This window comes from Fusarium verticillioides, chromosome 2 (genome assembly GCF_000149555.1).
Source record: "Fusarium verticillioides 7600 chromosome 2, whole genome shotgun sequence".
NCBI lineage: Eukaryota > Fungi > Ascomycota > Sordariomycetes > Hypocreales > Nectriaceae > Fusarium > Fusarium verticillioides.
In genome coordinates, this window is record NC_031676.1 from 677,077 (window position 1) to 693,057 (window position 15,981).

At 48.6% G+C, this 15,981-nt stretch overlaps 5 protein-coding genes across 6 annotated transcripts; 4 read left to right on the top strand and 1 right to left on the bottom strand.

The window, feature by feature from the left end:
* Positions 1–79: 79 nt before the first annotated feature.
* FVEG_06041 (salicylate hydroxylase) lies at positions 80–1,868 on the top strand. Its single transcript, XM_018894271.1, has 2 exons — positions 80–613; positions 663–1,868. The coding sequence occupies exons 1-2, from the start codon at positions 370–372 to the stop codon at positions 1,739–1,741; spliced, it is 1,323 nt and encodes a 440-aa protein (XP_018751310.1). The 5' UTR covers positions 80–369; the 3' UTR covers positions 1,742–1,868.
* Positions 1,774–2,729, bottom strand: FVEG_06042 (hypothetical protein). Its single transcript, XM_018894272.1, has one exon. The coding sequence runs from the start codon at positions 2,372–2,374 to the stop codon at positions 2,012–2,014; it is 363 nt and encodes a 120-aa protein (XP_018751311.1). The 5' UTR covers positions 2,375–2,729; the 3' UTR covers positions 1,774–2,011.
* Positions 2,730–3,038: 309 nt separating this feature from the next.
* FVEG_06043 (eukaryotic translation initiation factor 3 subunit G) lies at positions 3,039–4,886 on the top strand. Its single transcript, XM_018894273.1, has 3 exons — positions 3,039–3,651; positions 3,727–4,360; positions 4,414–4,886. Exons 1-3 carry the CDS (start codon positions 3,623–3,625, stop codon positions 4,636–4,638), a joined length of 888 nt encoding a protein of 295 aa, XP_018751312.1. The 5' UTR covers positions 3,039–3,622; the 3' UTR covers positions 4,639–4,886.
* Positions 4,887–7,759: 2,873 nt separating this feature from the next.
* On the top strand, positions 7,760–11,516 carry FVEG_06044 (phosphatidylethanolamine N-methyltransferase). Its single transcript, XM_018894274.1, has 3 exons — positions 7,760–8,458; positions 8,532–11,188; positions 11,239–11,516. Exons 1-3 carry the CDS (start codon positions 8,275–8,277, stop codon positions 11,311–11,313), a joined length of 2,916 nt encoding a protein of 971 aa, XP_018751313.1. The 5' UTR covers positions 7,760–8,274; the 3' UTR covers positions 11,314–11,516.
* A 286-nt stretch (positions 11,517–11,802) lies between these two features.
* Positions 11,803–15,176, top strand: FVEG_06045 (hypothetical protein). 2 transcript variants are annotated; one of them, XM_018894276.1, is made up of 4 exons: positions 11,803–12,559; positions 12,615–13,077; positions 13,130–13,599; positions 13,673–15,176. In XM_018894276.1, the coding sequence occupies exons 1-3, from the start codon at positions 12,030–12,032 to the stop codon at positions 13,472–13,474; spliced, it is 1,338 nt and encodes a 445-aa protein (XP_018751315.1). In that variant the 5' UTR covers positions 11,803–12,029; the 3' UTR covers positions 13,475–13,599; positions 13,673–15,176. The 2 variants fall into 2 exon arrangements, with proteins under 2 accessions (XP_018751315.1, XP_018751314.1); XM_018894275.1 differs by having other exon boundaries at positions 13,130–15,176.
* The last annotated feature ends 805 nt before the right edge of the window (positions 15,177–15,981 follow it).

The window sequence follows — 15,981 nt, forward strand, 5'->3', positions numbered from 1 at the left end:
CGCTGAATAATGTGAATTATCTCCGCCGATATAGGAGCTTCCCACAATCCGAATAAGGAAATAAAGCGGAAAACACTTTGAAATCCTTCGTTTCTGTATGTAATTAGTTGTTTGTGAAGAGCCCTTTCTCGGACTCGTACATATATCGATCAAGCTCCATTGAGAAATGTACATCCGACTCGGGGCCCCGCACCGGCATTTGATTCGGGATGGTAGGTAACGATATGAACGAGATCGGATAAAGGAAGAACCGTCATTAGACTAGATATATGTATATATAAGTCTCGACAACTTCTCGAAGTGCCAAGTCTCTATCTTTAATGTCATCCTTCTTATTGGCCTCACGAGTATTCAATTGGCTTGAACATCATGGCTAGCACCAAAGACTTGCAAATCGCCATCATGGGCGCCGGCATGGGCGGACTAGGAGCTGCCCTAGCTCTAGCCAAACGAGGTTTCAAACATATTGATGTTTATGAAACTGCCAGTAGCCTTGGTTTTGTAGGAGCTGGTATTCAGATGGCTCCTAACATGGGGAGAATTCTTGACAGGTTGGGATGCTGGGATGATATTGAGAGAGAAGCTACTTGCGTAGCTGGGAGCAGCATTCGCCGTAAGTTTACGTATCCCAAGACTTCGGAGCATACACTGACCCTTTACAGAGGGATCAACTAATGTTGAGCTCGCTCATGTTGATATGCCTGATATCAAGGGAAAATACGGTTTTTCACACCTCTGCGGCCATCGAGCTTCCTTAGCTGGTCATCTATACGAAGCTTGCAAGAAAGAGAGCGCCATCACCTTTCACTTTGCCACAAGTCTGATCGAAGTTGAGAGCTTTGCTCCCAAAGTAGTCTTCAAGCTTCAGCCCAGAGATGGAGAGGCATCCACCCGTGAAGCTGATATTCTTCTCGGCGCCGATGGCATCAAGAGTGTAACTCGATCCCAGCTCCTCCAACAAGTCAACGCCACGCCCGAAGAGGCCGAGACCGGTCAAGCTGCCTACCGTATCATGCTCAAGCGAGAAGACATGGCTCACGATCCTGAATTACTGGCTCTCATTGATAGCGATAAGGTTGTAAGATGGGTGGGAGAGAAACGGCACATTATCGCATACTCAATCGCCAATAAGTCCATTTACAACCTGTCGACTGTCCAGCCAGATGACAACTTTGCATCAGCTCCTTCAATCACATACACAACCAAGGGATCCAAGAAAGTTATGCTGGAAGTGTTTGAGACATTCTGTCCTCTTGTACAGAAGATGCTCAATCTGGTCCCTGAAGGAGAGGTCTGTGAGTGGCGACTAAGGATGTACAAGCCTTTACCTACATGGACTCAGGGATCAGTGGCATTGTTAGGAGACGCTTGTCACCCAACGCTCCCACATCTCAGCCAAGGAGCTGCAATGGCTATTGAAGACGGCTCAACAATCGCCGAGGTTCTATCCCTTGCCCCTGATACTCGGCCCGAGACTATTGCCAAGTGCTTGAAGGTGTATGAGCAATCTCGAAAGGAATGGACTTCGAATCTCGTCGAAATGGCATATCTGTCTGGTCGAACACTGCATCTGGGCGAAGGAAAAGCAAAGGAGGAGAGAGATAGGATGTTCAAGGAGCACAAGTCCAGTGGTTCGGTCCCTGACAAGTGGACGTCTCCGGATGTACAAAAGATGATTTACACAAATGATTGTGTCGCAAAGGTTAGGTCCGAGTTTGAGACAGCCTTTGCCGCAGCATAGTATCATATCAGTTTTGGCTTGACATTCACACACTTGGAGACAAATATGCGCATTGAGACTGAATATTATGAGATTATACGTCGTACTTTATCGAGAAAACAAAGAAACACACAACATAGAATCAGAGCTCTGTAGTCGAATGATCCCCCAACGCCGTGAAACAGGAAACCTTTTCCATTTGCTGATGCGCCACGCTGCGCTTCCGATCCCTCCAATTTGTCTGCACGTCCGCCATCGGCGGGTGGTATCGAGTCGCAGTGAAATCGGCATTTAGAAAAGGCAGTCCAAACAGCAGCAGCACGCCAGACCAGCGAGAAGACCAGTCATGATACCGCCACCAGCACCACCGCCTCCTCTCTGATCATCTTGGGGATAGTAGCCCTGAGGGGGAGGCTGTCCGTAGGGGCCTTGCTGAGGAGGATATGGACCCTGGCCGGCGGGAAAGGGACCTTGTTGCTGGTTGTAGTAGCCCATCTGAGGAGGACCTTGTTGGTAGTAGCCTTGCTGCTGGCCGCCCTGGGGGAATTGACCTTGTTGCTGGCCGTATGGGTCTTGCTGGTAGCCGCCGTATGTAGGCTGAGGGGCACCTGGGGGAGGGCCGTAGGCGGGAGGTTCGTCTTGCTTGAAAGCCATGGTGTGATTTTGTTTGCGACAGAAAAAGGGAGGTAGTTGTAGATTTGGGGGTATCGCGCGCAAAGTTATCGAGATATAAGGGCGAATGAAGCGATCGCCAAGAGAAGAGACGAAGAGGTAAAGATGGGAAACAGAAGAATGAAGAGAGAGTGTGGATGTGAATGAGTACAAATGGAAAAAAGAAACCGGCCTCGGATAGTGAGGAGAAGTGCCCAAAGCCAAAGCCAAGCTCGCAGTAGATTGTTTTTGGCGTTGGTGCCAAAGTCAGTCTCAAGCTCCCTCCCTCCTCTTCTCTCTCAGGCTGCCCCGGCTAGGGAAGGAAAGAAAACTCGGGACCTTGATCCTAGATGACAAAAATACATAGGTAAGTTTACATAAATTTTATACATATATTTTGCGGAGCTTATTCTTGCACCATATACCAAGGTCTGGTGTTTTCTTGCTCCCTGAGGCCCGGCCCCCGTATCGTATCCTCTCACATGGCCTCAGCGCGATTCCGAGCGCCACAGAGACCGCGTCGCTCCATTACGTGGACCCGGATTGGACTCTCTTTCAGCTGCGCCACGCTTGGCTCAATAGATTCGAGCATCTGTCCCTTGGCGTTTTTGACAAATTCATCTCATCTCCCAACAAGGAGACCCTTTCAAGGATATTTACCGAGTCACAGATCTGTATCAGTTTTTTCTAACACATGTCGAATAATGGTCAAATCATTTTATACGAGTGAGTATTTGCTTCAAATGCGGCTCTGAAACAAACCCCGAATTCAAACGTGTTGCACGAGTTCAGCTGCGCCACACATCCCTCTTCCGTGTTCGAATCCTCTCATGCCGCTTTTCCGTTTAACCAGTGGCAATCTCCATGATGATTCTATTCAAACTCCGTCAGTGGCATGGTCCCACGTAACAGAACTATCAAGCCTCAGGTTGAGAATCCTCAAAGTAACGTCACCAAATTACGCCTTTAATCATCTGTTCATGCTCGATGCACCGGATCGGATAAAGTTGGCCCTGTGGCTAGTGCACATCATGTGATTCGATCATTCACCCGCCTCGAGCACCTGTGGCTTGACATCCGCCCCACCTGTGCTCAAACCGCCGCACCACGAAAAAGTGAATAAATTCAACTATCACTAAAACCCCACGATCACGAAGTGACGCCCGTACGAGCCACGACGACGCATCCCTACGGCACCGCGAGACCTACACAGAACCTCTGAACAAATCGCCCGGATACGCTCGATTCAAAATGGCTGCCGCCGTAGCGAACCAGCCCAAGTCAGTTGCTCTGCTCTCCTTGACTGGGGTCTTGTAATCGATATCCTTTTGACTAACCCCACCATTCAAAAACAGGCACGACTGGGCCGACGACGACGATATCGAGGAGACCTCCACCGATCTCCCCGAGCCTCAGACCATCTCCAACAAGGATGGAACAAAGACCATCATCACATTCCGTTACGATGACGACGGCCGAAAGGTCAAGACCACCCGCCGCATTCGCTTCATCACCCACACCGAGACCGTAAACCCCCGCGTCGCCGACCGAAAAACCTGGCCTAAGTTCGGCCTCAGCGCAAAGGATCCCCCCGGCCCTGCCCCCGACACCACCTCCGTCGGCGAGAACATCATCTTCCGACCAAGCGTCAACTGGCGAAAGGCCGAGAAGGATGAGTCCGCCGACGCCAACGCCCAGTCCATGAAGGACAAGCTCAAGGACAAGCAGGTCAAGTGCCGTATCTGCAACGGTCAGCATTTCACTGCCAGATGTCCCTACAAGGATACCATGGCGCCTATTGGAGAGACCCCCGCTGGGGATGTTGCTGCTGGTATGGGAGACGAGCCCGCGGCTGCTGGCGCGGGCGCTGCTGGTAACAAGAAGGGTTCATATGTTCCTCCTGCTCTGCGTGGAACCGGATCAGCTGGCGAGAGAATGGGATCCAAGTTCGGCGAGAGGGACGACTTTGCTACACTGCGTGTCACCAACGTAAGTGCCATCACGCCGCCACTCCATATATATATACTAACAAACACATATAGGTTTCCGAGATGGCAGAGGAGCAAGAGCTGCGCGACATGTTCGAGCGCTTCGGCCGCGTTACCCGAGTATTCCTTGCCAAGGACCGGGAAACCGGTATGGCCAAGGGCTTTGCGTTCATCAGCTTCGCGGACCGGGGCGATGCCGTCAAGGCCTGTGCGAAGATGGACGGATTTGGTTTCAAGCATCTCATTCTGCGGGTGGAGTTTGCCAAGAAGGCTCAGTAAGGCGGCTGCTACTGATGATGTTTCGATCTTGTCATGGGGTTAGTTGTCACGCACGGTAATTGCATCGATCGGTTGCGGGGATTTTTTTCAAAAAAGATATTTGTTTTTTTATAAACCTCGTGAATTTCATGACCCTTGGGATATGGGGGTCTGGAGTGGGACAAAAGTGAACTTTGGTCTTTTTGTGATATGAGGTATGATGTGAAGATAGGGGGAGACAGCATAAATCAAGATCTGTTAAATGAGTGGCTATCGACAATGATCAGTATGTGCTTAGAGGGTTGCTTGATGAAAGGAGGCAGTCATTAGGTGCTCGCCAAATCAAACTTTCCGCTTTCTCTTCCTCTTGCGAAACGATTGTCGTTCCTGTTGCCTTTCGGGTTCATCCTGGAACGGATCCTTACGAATGGGCTGTAAACTCATCAATGAGCACATATCACAGGACATCCGTTACGTACCGTAAATGAGATCTGTATGCCTGCTCATATTTACGATAGCCCAAGACTCTTAATATTGAAAGGTGCTTCTGAAGTTGCCGGAGTTCCATATCCCACCATATTGTATAGCTTCATGGTCTTATGAGGCTCCAGGAATGCCAAGTTGGACGAGATCCAGTGCCTTCGCATGAGATCCGCTCAGGATCCCAAAGCTCAACGGAAAAAGACTTAAGATCTGTGGTGAAGAATTTATTATTAAATACTGCTAAGAAAGAGGTCATATGGCAGTATCTTGTGGTGGAAAGAGTACTATTCATCTCCTTTCGTCTTTCAAGTTCTCATCCTTGAAAATCATGAGAATGTAATAACTCCACGGTTTCAGGCTATGAGGATACCGCATCATCTGTTCAGTGGTTTGGACTTTAATATATTCGCCTCTCGATCTGGCGACTCTGTTGTGAGGTCTTGTTTGTAGGCCACGACCAGACAGAATATCGGGCAGAGGGGAAAAGTGCGTCCAGATATTATATGGCTTCTTTAAATATTCATCTATCTTAGTAATACTAGTACCGCTAGATAGTTTTCAAGATCTAGGTAGAATTCCCTATCATCGGATGGAAGATGGAGGAGAAGCCTTGGACTGGTGGAATGGCCAACCATTCGAACCTGCAAGTTTCAGGATGAAGAAAAATGGTTCAATAGAGGCTAAGGCTCTTTATTCTAGCATGGAAGCAATTAGAAAACCAAAGATAAATAAGAGTCCTTATCCAATATTATTAACCGGTTATCAACCCGAGGCTTCTAAGACACGAGGTTAGCTCAGTCGCAAACAAGCAAGGGTCAGACGATGCGGGATATAACTCGTGCATTTACATGCCAACGGTGCTCTTTCGGGTTTCCCTTATAGGAATTAGAAAAGGCCACGATCATTATGACAATTGGTCTCTTTTCATCTCAACAGAATTGACTAGCTTGGAGAGCAAGGGTCGTGTAATTCGAGACCCTGAATATTTTTTTAACTAGGGCGGATATTCCATGCCTGTTTGACAGATATTCCCGATTCAGAATGGAGGTCTTGTGATCAGTCTAGAAAGGCCGAAGCATATTGTTATTTACATATTCTCAAAGTTATAATTAACAGGCAAGTTATTACTGCAGATAAATCCTGTAAAGATGGCGTCCTAACTAAGACTGTTGAAGTGCCATATCATCAGCGTCTCTGTGTTGCTGAAGGCATAACAGGATATTAAGTAACCCTTTATATATATTTTTTTCACGTTTGAATATCATCCTCGAAAGGTATCGGATCCAAGCATCTCTAAAACCCAGCATGATTTAAACATTCATTGCCTCCCAGGTGGCAAAGCTTCATTGAGTCAATATCATGAAGTTACTGCCTCAGTTGCAGCCTGAACCTAGAAAAGTAAAGCTTTATATAGTCAGAACACCCCAAACACTTTGCCTTTGGGCAAAGTCCTGGACAAATGGCTCCTGCACTAAGGAATTGGTTCAACCGTGAAAAGTTCAGCCCCAGGACAAGAGTTTTTCGCTTTGAACTTTATCACATAAGAGCTGACAGTTCAACTCCGCTGTTCTCGTCATTGGGATATACTCTCGCCTGAGGAGACTTGAGGAGAAATCATCGCTTCTCAGACAGCTTTCTGCGAGGAAACATGCTCGTATGGTGTATTTATTCCTTGTTCTTGTATCCGAGTCGCGCCATGCTTCTCAAGTCTCCTTTGCTTGGGTGATTTTGTCCATGAGAAAGCACCTAAATAAACTACCGCTTTAACCCCTTGCAATAGCTGTAATAGTCAGGCCCTAGAAACAGTTCTAATTTTCCATTTTGTTGGGAGAAATCGTCTAGGATGTTTTGTCGTTTCTTCCATTACTTGATGCAGATTTGCATGTGATTGTACCCCACGCTTACACTAAAAGACCAGGGTTTATTGACTATCCGAGTAAAGGAAATGAGGGTTCTACGGAGAAAAGCCACGCATCAGATCGTCGTCCGCTTTCAGAGTGAGAGCTCAGAAGAGGTAGAGCAACTCGCTTCCGATGCCCCCACCCCGTTGTGGGGTTTCTCGCCGTGGTACCTATCGGGAGGCGTCCTCCATCACGGAGCCGGAGTCCGGTTAGAGTCCATGGGAGCGGGCATGGCAAACGGGTAGAATCGGTGGAAAGAGTCTTCGCCATAGGGCTTACAAAACTGCTTGGAATAGATATAAATCACTGATTGGCTCTAGTAGTAAAGGTATAGTCAAGTGCTGGCTTCAATAACACTCTTCCTTGTTGCCGTGGTTCTCAAGATGCTGCCCGTAACCAAAGAAATAAAGCACGCGACTCAACGAGTGGGGGAAGATGATGGAAGCTCAGAGTCTCCGCTATATTGTCACTTTCGGCCATGCTACCGTAGCCCCGCGCACATCTCACTTGTTGATGGAAGTAGCCCGGCAGCCCGGTAATCACAGTGGGTTTAGCGCTCTTGTCGCGGTGCAAATGCAAAACGGACACCCCCATTCAAGCCTCAATGCACTGTAGAGAGAGGCAAGTCCGTGACTGGCCCTGTTAATTGCACATGCTCGTTTGAACCAGACGGAAGGCGCTGCTGGCCTGGTTTCACGAATTGGGCATTTCCCAACAACTTCTTGTCGAAATTCGTCATTCTTTCTCTTCTTCTCATCATCTTTTCCCACTTACACATGAGTTACTGTACCTTCAAACAGGCTCAAACACCATCTTCATACGCCGCTTTCAAACCTCGCACCAATCAGTAGCTTCATGCATGTTGCTCTCATTCTCCAACGCTCACTGGAAATCGACACTCAATCCCCTGTTAAATCGCTCCCCTCTTTGGCTTATGGAGCCGCAGCTCCAGACCCAGACCCAGAGCTAAACCAGGAACTAGCTCTAAGCCAGGGCTTAAACAGCCGGTCCAGCGATTGATAGCTCTGAACCAGGTGACCCCGTCCCTAACGTCTAAGCCAGCGGAGCCCTGACGTCGTTTCAAACTCCCGCCGCAACCCTCCCAACAGCCGACTGTTAACTTCTTCCATTCCGATCTCTGTCATCTTTCTTTCAATTTCAACCTTCACTCTTTTTCTCCTTTTGGCATTCAACTTGCCAGTTCGTCGCCGTCTTTCTTGGATATCTCTTGTCGCCATCGTATCGTCCTCTTATTGCTGAATCGCCGCCAGTCATGAGTACTGCCGCCGATCTGCCAGCCGCCGGCCCTGGGCTTCGGCAACGGCAATCTGGGATTGATCCTCATGCCCAGCAAGACAAGCCTCAAGCAGAACCAGGGCATAGTCGCCAGTCATCTGATGCGCCTTTCCAATCTGATAAGTCTAGTAAGACGTATGGTCGAACCCCAGACGGCACAGGTATGTACAATCCATTAAGGTTGTTGTGGTGGTGTGTTGCGTCGGTGCGTCTTTGGCTGACTGTCACATGTAGTCTTTATCGTACCCACAACCCATGATATGGTCTCTCAGCTTTTGGATCCTCGACAACCTAAGAACCTTTCTGATGCAATTGTCTTGACAATTCTGGGTCTTCACATCTTAGCTGCTTATTTCTTGCCGTCTAGCTCGAAACGTATTGTTTTCGCTGCTATCTTCCTGTTCTGGCGAGCTTGTTACAACATCGGCATTGGTGTTCTCCTTCAGATCCAGTCAAACCACCGACGTCTTGTCACTTGGGCTCGGCGCTGGAAGCTCTTCGAGAATCCTTCAACAGGCAAAAACCCGCGACCATGGCTCTACAAGCTACTAAAGAACGAGCTCGAGACAAAGATCCCCGAGGACTATGAATTCGAGAAGGCCCCCATTGAGTACAATACTTGGTTGGTCTTCCGAAGGGTTGTTGATTTGATCCTCATGTGTGATTTCGTGTCGTACTGCCTGTTCGCCATCGTCTGTGGCCACACCCCTGAAGGAGAGAATCCTCTGATTGGTTTCTCCCGCTGGGCTGTTGGCATCGCCCTAATCGGCTTCAATCTCTGGGTGAAACTCGACGCTCACCGTGTTGTGAAAGACTTTGCCTGGTATTGGGGAGACTTCTTCTACCTCATTGACCAAGACTTGACCTTTGACGGTGTCTTCGAGATGGCTCCTCACCCCATGTACTCGATCGGATATGCTGGTTACTATGGTATTTCCATGATGGCTGCTAGCTATGAGGTTCTCTTCATCTCGATCCTCGCTCACTTGGCCCAATTCGCATTCCTTGTGATTGTCGAGAACCCCCATATTGAGAAAACCTACAACCCACCTCCTCCTCGCAAGCGAACCGTCTCCGGGGGTCAAAGTGATGCCATACCCGCTGATATGAAATCGCTTGAAGGTGCATTCGACCAGCAGACCCTTACGCCCGCCCAGAAAGACGAGCCAGCCCCCGTCCACAATCTTGTTGGTTTAAGCAATCTTGACTTGTTCCGCGTCCCTGACTTCGCCGTCATTCTTATGCCGTTCTATGTAGCCGTCCTCACTCTTGTGACACCTTCAACTGCCATATGGCAGGCGGCTTTCGTGTTCCACGCTCTAGCCTGGCGTGTTTGGTATCATCTCGGCCTAGGTCTTATTCTCGACCAACAGTCTAAGAACAAGATGTGGACACGCCACTTCCTTAAATTCGGCGAGAGTGCTGGTGAAGCCTGGCGCCAATGGAAGGGCCTCCACCACATCAGCATGATCATGTGTAACACTGCATTTGTCGCCGCTTGCTGGAAGATGTATTCGCCTCCTGAAGACTGGGCCTATGGCCTGGTCTTGCTCAAGCATGTTCTTGGCGCTAGTCTCGTTGCCCTTCAGTTGTGGACCGCATTCAGTGTCTATGATTCTCTCGGCGAGTTTGGCTGGTTCTGCGGCGATTTCTTCTTCGATCAACAGGCTAAATTGACTTACAAGTCTATTTACCGGTTCCTGAACAACCCTGACCGGTTCTTCGGAACGGCTGCAGTGTGGGGTGCCGCACTCATTACGTGGAGTCGATCCATTTTCCTCATGGCCCTGTTCACCCAGATCTTGACCGTCTACTACATCTCGTACATTGAGCGACCCCATATGCAAAAGATCTATGGTCGAAGCCTACGTCAGGAAGCAGGTCTTACCAAGTTCATCAAGAAATCATTGCCTCCTCCCGTTAAGGGATGGCAAGAGAGTGTCGACAAGGTGTTGGATGACACCAGCCAATTCGTTGAGGACTTTATTGATACTGCTCGGCCTAAATTCGCAGCAGGTGTTAAGACCATCGTGCGAGATACTTCGGCTCTCTTCAATATGGCTCCCGCACGACTCACCATCACGCGAATTGCTCCTGATCTAGAAGGCCATGATCCCAAGTTATACTCTCTTTCTGTTCAGGGCACCCCTGTTAACAACGCACCTATCGTTGAGAAGTACACTGGCAAGGAGAGTTTGACAGGCCGTTTCCCTAAGCCAGTTAAGACCATGGCTTTTGAATATGGAGCACCTCTTCGAGTGAAGTGGAGGGCCCCTGCCAACCACAGTAAGAAAGATTGGATTGGTCTTTACATGGTTACCGACAATCGTTCAAGAGAAACGACTGAGGTATCTTCTTTGGGACGATGGGCACCTACGAACGCCGGCTCTTATGATGCCTTGACTGCCGATGTTAGCATTGTGGTCGAAGAACATCCCGTAACTTCAACTGAGATCACAGAAACCGATCTGGTTGAAGGTGAAGTTGAGTTTGAAGGTGACAAGTTGTGGTGGACACAAGGTGTCTTCGAATTCAGATACCATCACAACGGACACCATCATGCCATGACGATTTCAGAACCTTTCGAGATCCGAATCAGCAAGTTTGACGAAGAGGACGTCAATCTTGGTGCCAAGGGCTTGTACGAGCAAGCAGTCGAGGCTGCACTTCTTCCAGTTGTCCAAAACTGCCTGGACCGTGATCCAGATATTGCACCCAACCAGCCTGAGGAGCCTTTCGGAGGCCACGTCGAGCGTGACACAAAGTATGCCAAGAGGATTGTCTACGCCATTCGAGAAATGTTTGGCATTGAGTTTGCGCCACCTGTAGTGGCCGCAGATGGAAGTGTTCGTAAACTTGCTTGGAGAATATGTAACGCTAAGGAAGTTCTGGTATGTACAGCATCACCTACGAGGTTGCACAAAGCTAAACAGTTCATTAGGCTCCATACAGCATGTCCTTATCGAGAGGAACCACGACGCCTGCAATTCAGGACTTTCCGTCAGAAAAGGCTTAGTTGCAAAAAGAATGTGTTTGGAGATGTTAGTGACAGGTTTTGGTAGAGATAGTGTAGGGTGAGGTGTTGGTTGGAGTGCTTTTGAGATACCAAAAATGAAGTAAGAGGATACTAAAAATAAAGAAATATTTGCAACTTCGAAAACATTTCTCATGATGTTTTGATACCAAAATAAATCCATCAAAGAGTCCCTTATGCTGCTGATATAATCTCATCCTTTGGGATCAGGGCCCAAAGCTTTAGTATATTGCCTCACCCAGGTAAGTATGATATACTAAAAATTATCATCCGATGATCAAAATATCATCAAACATGCAGTCAACTGAAACTGTTTCTGAAACAAATCGCTCCCCGCGGAACGACGTTGGGAGCTGAACTCTAAACCCATGCTTTTAGCGGCAACACTAGATCCAACTGGTGATACTTGCATGCAATACGAAGTCATCATAGTGTCACCCCGGTCTGCACGGCTTCTCTAGTGTATTCCTTCAGAGCCCAAGGCTCAATCTCTCTTCTGCATCTTCACCTCCATTTTGTTATCGTCGCAGAATTGCTATCTTTGGCCTGAATCTTTTCGTTCTTTGATCGGCATTGTTGTTTCACCTATGCCCTCACCCTGGCTGATAGCTTGCGGTTAGTGCGGTGACGCTGCGTCAGCTCTAATCTCGTCATAATCCTCAACTTACTCCCATAACATTGTCATTCGACTAGAGATAATGAAGTTCCTCAGCCGTCAGAAACTCTCGAGGAACCCCTTCCGGGATAATAGCATAACACTTCTCGTCTCAGCACTCCTTCTCGCCGCGCCTATCACTATCTTTTTACTCCATTGCGTATATCAGACTTACTACCGCAGAGGCGCGCACTGGAGCCACAGTCATGACATCCTTGAATTCAACACTCACCACGAGCCAGATGTGTTGTTGTATGTTGCGTCCTACAGTGGACTTGTCACGACGTTAAACCTCTCCCTTGCTGAGTATCGGAATACGCCTGTGAAACTTGAAACCTTGTCCACAACAGATGGGTGTGCCGGAAGCCCTTCTTGGCTTACACTCGACTGGTACAACGGAGTGCTCTATTGTACCGATGAAGGACTAAAAGATGGGAAGCATGGGTCTTTGGTATCCTTTGCGACGCACGAGAACGGTACCTTGACGCCTTTGGCGAAAACATCTACAGTCTTTGGTCCTGTGAGTGCGGTCATATATGGCGAGTGGGATTACGGGCTGGCAGTAGCCCACTAGTATGTGTCACCGTTCAAACATAAAGTTCAGCATCAAACGGCTAACGCTTTTCAGTGGCGGCTCGGCATTCACCACCTGGGACATTCAAGATCCAGCAAATCTCACGTCGCTCAATGCCCAACAGTTCAGCCTTCCTGAGCCTGGTCCGGACCCCTCAAGACAAGAAGCATCCCACCCCCATGCTGCAGTCGTTGATCCGAGCAAACGGTTTATTCTTGTCCCTGATCTGGGAGCAGATATGATTCACATATACGGCGTTGGTTTCGGGAACCTAAGCTTGTCCAAGCTGGATCCATTGGTCGTTGCTCGCGGCAGTGGACCCCGACACATTGCCTTTGTAGTCAAGGAGACAAAGACATTCATGTACCTTGTCACCGAGCTGGCCAATACTATAATCGGCTACGAAGTCGTGTATGGTGGCGAGTTTATCAGGTTCAAGGAAATATGGAGCAGTGGCATCCATGGGCAAGGCAAAGACGTGCCGCAAGGCGCTGCAGCTGCCGAGATTGTAGTATCAGTAAGTGTGTTCACAACCCTTTAGCTGCGATTATTCTGACTTTCGAACAAAGCCAGACAGAGAGTTCCTGATCATCTCGTCTCGTAATGAAAGCACTTTTCAAGTTCCAGACTTTGACACCAGTCACGGCGCTGTACCATCTGATCCTTTATTCAGTTTCAAAATTGACTCAGAAACGGGGCATCTCATTCTCCAACAAGATGTTCCATGTGGAGGCAGATTTCCTCGCCACTTCTCTATCAACAAGGAGGGAACGTTGGTAGCAGTGGCTCTTCAAAGTGATAGCCGTGTCGTCATCATTGAGAGGGATGCCAAAACTGGAATTCTGGGTGATTTCATCGCCTTTGCAGAGCTGGAAGGCGAAGTTACAGCCGTGATCTTCTACGAGGGACCATAAGCCTAGCTCTTTGAAGAAAGTTGTCTCAAAGCTTCTTGGGTTCCGTCCGGCGTCATAATGTCCATCCGTTTCTCTTTGCATCCCGTTCGAGCAACTGACGTTACTGAGAACGAGAGCTTCATGACGTATGTCCCGTCCAAATACCTGAAACCTATGGATATCGTCTTGAATTTGCAGGAATTGCTCATATGCAGACAGGACCAGCCTTGAACACCTTGACTTGTAGGTTCGGGTTGACGGCTGCCGGATCCGAAGAAGTTGTGGGTTGCAGAATCAGGGACACTTTATGGTTGCCCATTGTTCACTTGATTGGCGTTGGGTTGCCACAACTGTTCGATCGTGTTGTTGTGACGCAGGGGATGATGTGAAGCACACTACATTAGCGTGTAGGTTGTTGTGTCTTTCATGCAGCGATCTCGGAGAACATGAGAGGCTGTCAGTCCGTCCGGCCTCGACTAAAAGACTGTTACTCTCCCGCGGGTGAAATCCTTGCCGGAGTAGTATCGGGCATTGAATCTCCCGGATGCCCAAAATGGGAATCGAGGGGACTGTGAAATTGGAGATCAGTCACAGCCTGGTAGCAAGGCTCAAGGTGATGGCCAGGGTGTTGAAGACCCTGAAGATGTTGTCGATGTGGGTAGCGGCACGGGTCCTTGGCGACTCGATCCTCTAAATGGTTGAGCATCTCGCTATAAAGCTTACTGAGTAGGCCTGATGTACATACAGTATCATCAGCATCATCTATTTGAGTTCTTCCTCACTGGAAACGTGTCTTTCAATTTGAAGGCATCGTCTACCCGAGAGTCTGGATATATTCAAGCTGTGACCCGAACCGATGGGTTTCTGTCTGTGCCGTGCCGTCGTCTGGAGTTCTCTATGGACATGGTAGATTAAGGCGAGCGTTAATTAGCCGGAAGATCCATCAAACAATTTTGCCAGCAGTTTTCCGTAAGCGGACAGAACGTGCCACACCTTTTAAGCTTCCCCGCAGGTTGACAGGCGTCTCGAGACGGCACCCCAGACCGGAGCAGGCTAAAACCGAACCCCAGGTTGGTCACGGGCTGAGATTTGGATTGAACTGGGCTGCGAGGCTCCAACGGAGAGCACTCCTATTCGGGCCGTTACATGGATCGGGCGCATGAGCGCTTGTCATGATGGGTGAGGTCGAGCGACGGTGCGTCTGGGCAAGGCAACGGTCTAATGTAAATAAGTCAGTGTAAGCATCCTAAGCTGAGACCAGATTTCGATTTCAAAGCCACGTTTATTGGAAACAAAGGTGTGTGCGTCATCATAATATATCGGAAGAGTCGGAGATCGGTATTTGAAATATTTTTCCATATCAAAATCGCCAAGTAGGTAAGGAAGTGGAATTCCAAGTAAGCATCAAGTCCGTCTGGGGTTGAAAGATTTGCAGACCCCATGGTCATGAGCGAGAGGTCCGGATGCCATCCGAGACAGTCAATCACTTGCTATTGAAGGTATTTTCCACTCGTGGCGATTCTGACCCCGCCGGGGTCTAGAACCATTCATGGCCTTGACGGTGACGGTACCGTTGTTTGTCAAATCGTGGTAGAGAAGCATTATTCGGGGCTCATTATGCCACCATTTGGAGGAGACGTATCTACAAGATGGGGTACTCGGCAATAAGAGGATCGTATTATGTCAAATAGCGACGGTAAAGAGAGGATTGCAATATGATCACATCGTTAAACTCAAGGATGAGGCATGATATTGTTGTGTTTTAGTTCCAGGTGCATTTCAAGCAATGGAGTGGAAGAACTGGGATGTTTATTAGCTTCTCCCATGTGTTCCTTCTCTTATTACTCTTGATATTGCTGCAAGGGCAGTACGGCAGGCGCAACATGGGACGACATTTCCGCTCTTCCCCCAAAGCTTCAACCACAGTATGTGCCTGGAATCCACATGTGAAGCAACAACAGCATTTAACCTACATCTCCATCATGGAACACTTACCAACTTTGGACAACAAAAATTGTGTCAACAACTCCAATCTCAGGCAAGAAATTGAACCTCATCCTCCAGAAATCGCTTCTCCACACGCAAACGGTCGTGCTGCAAGGATTCCCACCAATCCCCCTCAATAGCCGCCCACCTCCATCTCAACCTTATCCCTGTCATGGTGGGTTAAACGAGAACAACTGGCTTGAGCCATCCAATCCTCTGGGGAACACATGGAGTTGATGCTTGCGAACGCTTCAGGAAGACCAGGACAACGTGACAGGCAGCTTTATTCCCACAGTGCATTACAGAGCAGAGTTGCTACTATTATGGACTTCTACAGACACTCTTTGCTGACGCCCTGAGACCCCAGATTTGGAAGCGAATCGCCTTCGTACGAAGAAACAAAACGTACGCCACCACCACTTTAAGCAAAACTGCCCCCGAAACAAGTCATTTCGGGGTTTGCTCGACATGTCATGCCATGCTTAAAATCAACTAACTTCTCAGGTACCTTGACCGAGTACATACACGTTGACCGGGTCTAT